This window comes from Hydra vulgaris, chromosome 12 (genome assembly GCF_038396675.1).
Source record: "Hydra vulgaris chromosome 12, alternate assembly HydraT2T_AEP".
In the NCBI taxonomy this organism is placed as follows: domain Eukaryota; kingdom Metazoa; phylum Cnidaria; class Hydrozoa; order Anthoathecata; family Hydridae; genus Hydra; species Hydra vulgaris.
Window position 1 is genome coordinate 15727931 of NC_088931.1, and position 4507 is coordinate 15732437.

General features: G+C 27.8%; 1 protein-coding gene across 1 annotated transcript; it reads left to right on the plus strand.

The window, feature by feature from the left end:
- Window positions 1–1489: 1489 nt before the first annotated feature.
- Window positions 1490–2110, plus strand: LOC136087968 (uncharacterized). Its single transcript, XM_065811603.1, has one exon. The coding sequence runs from the start codon at window positions 1490–1492 to the stop codon at window positions 2108–2110; it is 621 nt and encodes a 206-aa protein (XP_065667675.1).
- The last annotated feature ends 2397 nt before the right edge of the window (window positions 2111–4507 follow it).

Consider the following 4507-nt stretch of genomic DNA (forward strand, 5'->3'; position numbering starts at 1 on the left):
AATTCTAAAGGATTTTTTGTTAAAGTTGTGTTTGTATTATTTGAATTTATTTTAGATCAAATCTGGTAATTGCCTCTATAGTTTAGTATTGTTAGCTATTGTTTAAAATTATTTGTTAGTTTATGTTTTATCTTTTCTCAATAGAATTGTATGTTAATGCGTCGTTTTATTCCATCATCCAAAATTTAATGGTATAGTTGCAGTATAAAGCAGTGGTAAGTAAAAATGTTCTTTTGATAACATTTTAAAGATTGCATTATCAAAATCTTTTATTTATCTAAAAATGTGGGTTGTGCTCAGTAGGTATATATATTTTTTAAACTTTTTAAAGTTTTAAAAACATTTGCATATTTCCTTATACAGTTACATTGCCAGTGCTAAAACACAGTTTTGGAGGCTTCGGTTTATAGATAAATATATTTTTAAAAGAAACTCTGAAAATAAGCTTTTTGATTAATCATGGAAGGATTCCTCCTGCTTTAAAACAGCCCTGGGCCCTAAAACGTTTTGATCCACTACTGTACATTGCCATAATATATTTTATTTTAAATGTAATCCAGGAATAAAATTATGCACGGAAAAGCAGTTTGCTAATTGATGGTGTATTTTTCTGTCTTATGCCTTCAATCGTTCTGCATGAAAAATTGTACGTGAATAAGAAGAAACCTTGACGTAGTTCATGTGTTTTAAATAAATACCTTCCAGACAAATACTCTTTTAACCTTTCTACTGTGGAGGTGGAGCATCAGCATATATTCTGAATTTAATTTATACATAATGATGAGAAAGTTGACTGTACTATTTGTGTTCAGAGAGTAGTAATATTCAGGTTATAAGAATCATTTTAAAATTAGTTTTGAATATTAAAACTGTTTTGATTACTTTTAGTTGTGTACTGTGGATTACAAGAATGAGATATAGATCTAATTTCAGTTTAATTTAAATTGATAGAGACTTTTTATAGAAAAGATAATGACTCAAATTAAGTAAGGATTTTTAACATACATAGTAAGAAAAATTTGACTCAGGCATATAACTCTCGTGTGCAAAGTAAACAGGGAGGGAGGTTATAATAAGTAAGGTGAAGTGAGAATTTTTTGAAAATATGAACTCGCGTAAATGGGAAAAAATTCACAATTGATAAATTGATAGAGGGCGTTTCTTTGGAATTTGAAAGTAGTAGCGCATGAAAGAAGATGGAGTTGTGAGACTGGTTGCGGAAAGGAAGGGGGCTATACAAACACAAAAAATTTCGCTAAAGGAGAAATAAATCCTAGATCCGCCCCTGTGTTGTATGTATTTATTGTAAATTTATCAAACGGCAAACTTTCAAACAGGCAAATTATCAAACGGCAAAAAAAAAAAAAGGAAGATTACTTAGATTTGGATTCCAAATATTTTAACAGCTATATTTAAAGGTTTTCTCCACAGAGCTTACTCCATCTGTAGTAAACATCATTTGCAAAACGAAATAAATTTTTTAATTGACATGTTTATTGAAAATGGGTACGATGAAAAGCTATTGAGGAATATTACACACCAATTCCATCAAAAAAGACAAAATAAAAACAAAATTCCATCAGAATGCAACAATCTTCCTGTAGTGTCTTTACCTTGGGTACCAGGCCTTTCACCAAAACTTCGAAAAATATTCCGAAAAGCAGGGTACAGAGCAGTATTTAAATCAAACCCAAATTTAAGATCTTTATTAACATCAAAAAACAAAACAAAACTACCAAGTAACAGCCAACCTGGAACGTATATAATAAAATGCAACTGCTCCAAAGTCTACATAGGTGAAACAAAAATGCAGGTAAGTACGCGGATGCATCAACATCAGAAGAGCATTAATGAAAACAAGCCTAATCAATCTGCATTAGCATATCATAAAACCTTTTGCAAAGAAAATATTATTTGGGAAAAAACAAGAACGTTAAAAGTAGAAAATAAAAAGTTTGAAAGAAAAATTAGAGAGGCGTTAGAAATACAAAACAACATGTGCTCTGCGCGAAACGGCGAAATTAACCTTGATGAAGGCCAATATGTAAAAACTATGTTTTGGACGCCATTTTTAAAATTTAAAAATCAAAAGAAGCCATTCAACCGCTGACGTCAATAGTAACAATTTTATATAAACTATAACGATTAAAAATTATTGTAACATTTTACAAGCTGATGATGCTGGTATCTATAACCCAGCGAAAATTTCTTATAAAATAATATTATTTGTATTGAGAGAAACTGTATTTCTTGATGTTTTAAAATAATATATATATATATATATATATATATATATATATATATATATATATATATATATATATATATATATATATATATATATATATATATATATATATATATATATATATATATATAGTAAAAACTAAATAATTATAACACTCGATTTATTATAAACATTACTCAGAGTTTCACACAAATAGCGATCATCAGATGTTACAAATCTCAAATAAACAACGACAAAAAAAATATATTAAAAATACTGTGGAGTGTCTTTTTTGATGAAATTAAAGTTATTCATCATTTATTTGTTTTCATGGCGACGCTTAGACGCAAATTCGTTTCGCTTATTTAGTAAAGGCAACGGAGATGAAATTATATGATATTTTTCCATCAAGCATAAATTGCATGACTTACCACCAGGTTGAAACGGTTCAGCCTGATCTAAAATTTTATTTTATAAGTTTATTTGTATCTGACAAACAGAAAGCAATTTTAATACAATGATCAAAATAATACAATTCCATACTCCATAACTTGCGAGGTTTCTCAGGGCTCTATTTTAGGACCGCTTTTATTTTTTTTATGGTACATAAACAATTTGTACTTAGCAAAAAGTCTTTTAGACCTAACTTTGTTTGTTATTGATTCCAGTTTATTTTTGTTCTGACAGAGGTATTGAAACACTTTTTAAAATAAATAAAGTTATATAAAGTTAATGAACTAAATGCGGATAAAACAAAATATATACTTTTCCATAAAGTTAAATCAGAACATATTCCTCTTAAATTACCAAATCTGAAAATTAATAACATTTATATTAAAAAGAGAAACATAAGCAATCTTTTTAGTAGGAAAACTGGATGAAAATTTACAATGGTATACACATATAAATAGGATTGAAAAAAACTCTAAAAAAAACGGTACCAATGTTTAGAGCTAACCCTTTTCTAAAAGTTACGATAATGCATAATTTTTAAAAAGGGGCTCAGCGATAAGTCAAAATATGCCTTCTTTTCTAACCATTAGTTTTGATATATGCATACGCAATTTAAACATTTTTTAACGGCGCACAGTGGGCCAGCTATGGACAAAAGTCAAACTTTTGACATGATCCAAGCTGTCTAAAAGTCATATACAATGTTCTATATATATCTAATTAAATTCCTGGAGTTATTTTACTATATTTGTTGTTAAATAATTCTTAATCATTTTTCGGAATAGCTTTACAATAATTTGGTGAAAAAGTTGATAATTTTTTTATAATTTTGTTTGCCTTGTTACACAGTTTTCTTTAATTATTTTTGCATAACAACAGTATTGATTGCTATTTTATTATAGTTTAACATTTAAAAGGTATTACTTAGCCACAGTTATAGATGCTAATGCCATTTTAAGGTGTAATAAATGAATATTAGAATTGCCATAACATAGAAGTTTTATTTCATTATTTAAATGTGTCAAATTTAAAGTATTGTGGCAGAAATTTTAAAGCTGGATGTACTCCTCCTGAAAAAGTTGCATGTTATCTTTGCCACATTGTCATCAGCTCCGCCTTGACGTAAGTTTATTAGTTAATATTATTTCTATACTAAGCTGTGGCTAATTTAGCTTTTTAATTACATGATTTGGAACCTATTTTAGGTCTCCCTATTGTTTGTACAGAGCTACAAACAATAGAGAGACCTAAAATAGGTTTAGAGAGCGGGCCCCGCAACCCAGCACTGCCTCTTAGGCAGTGCTGGATTGCGGGGCCCCGAAATAGTTTTAAGGACCATTTTTTTTTATCAGTCATTTTATCAGTCAATTTTTTCAAAATTATTTATTTAAAAAATTATTGGGGGAAATTAAGTTTATAAAAAAAGTTTATAAAGTACATTAATAATAGCGTTTTTATATAAAGGCATACATATATACAGGGTACTTGTACTACCCTGTATATATATATATATATATATATATATATATATATATATATATATATATATATATATATATATATATATATATATATATATATATATATATATATATATATATATATATATGTATATACAGGGTAGTTTGGGTAATATGAGCATCTGAAGCGTAAATTGAAATATTTAAAAAAATAAATATGCTGAATTCAAATTTTGCAAATAAACAATTTTTAGGGATCCCTTCTCATGATCCACTTAGATATTTGGGCACTCGAAATTTATTTTTAAAAACACAGAGATTTTAAAAAAGTAGCAAAAGTTCTTATTACCAAGACCACTTGGTAATA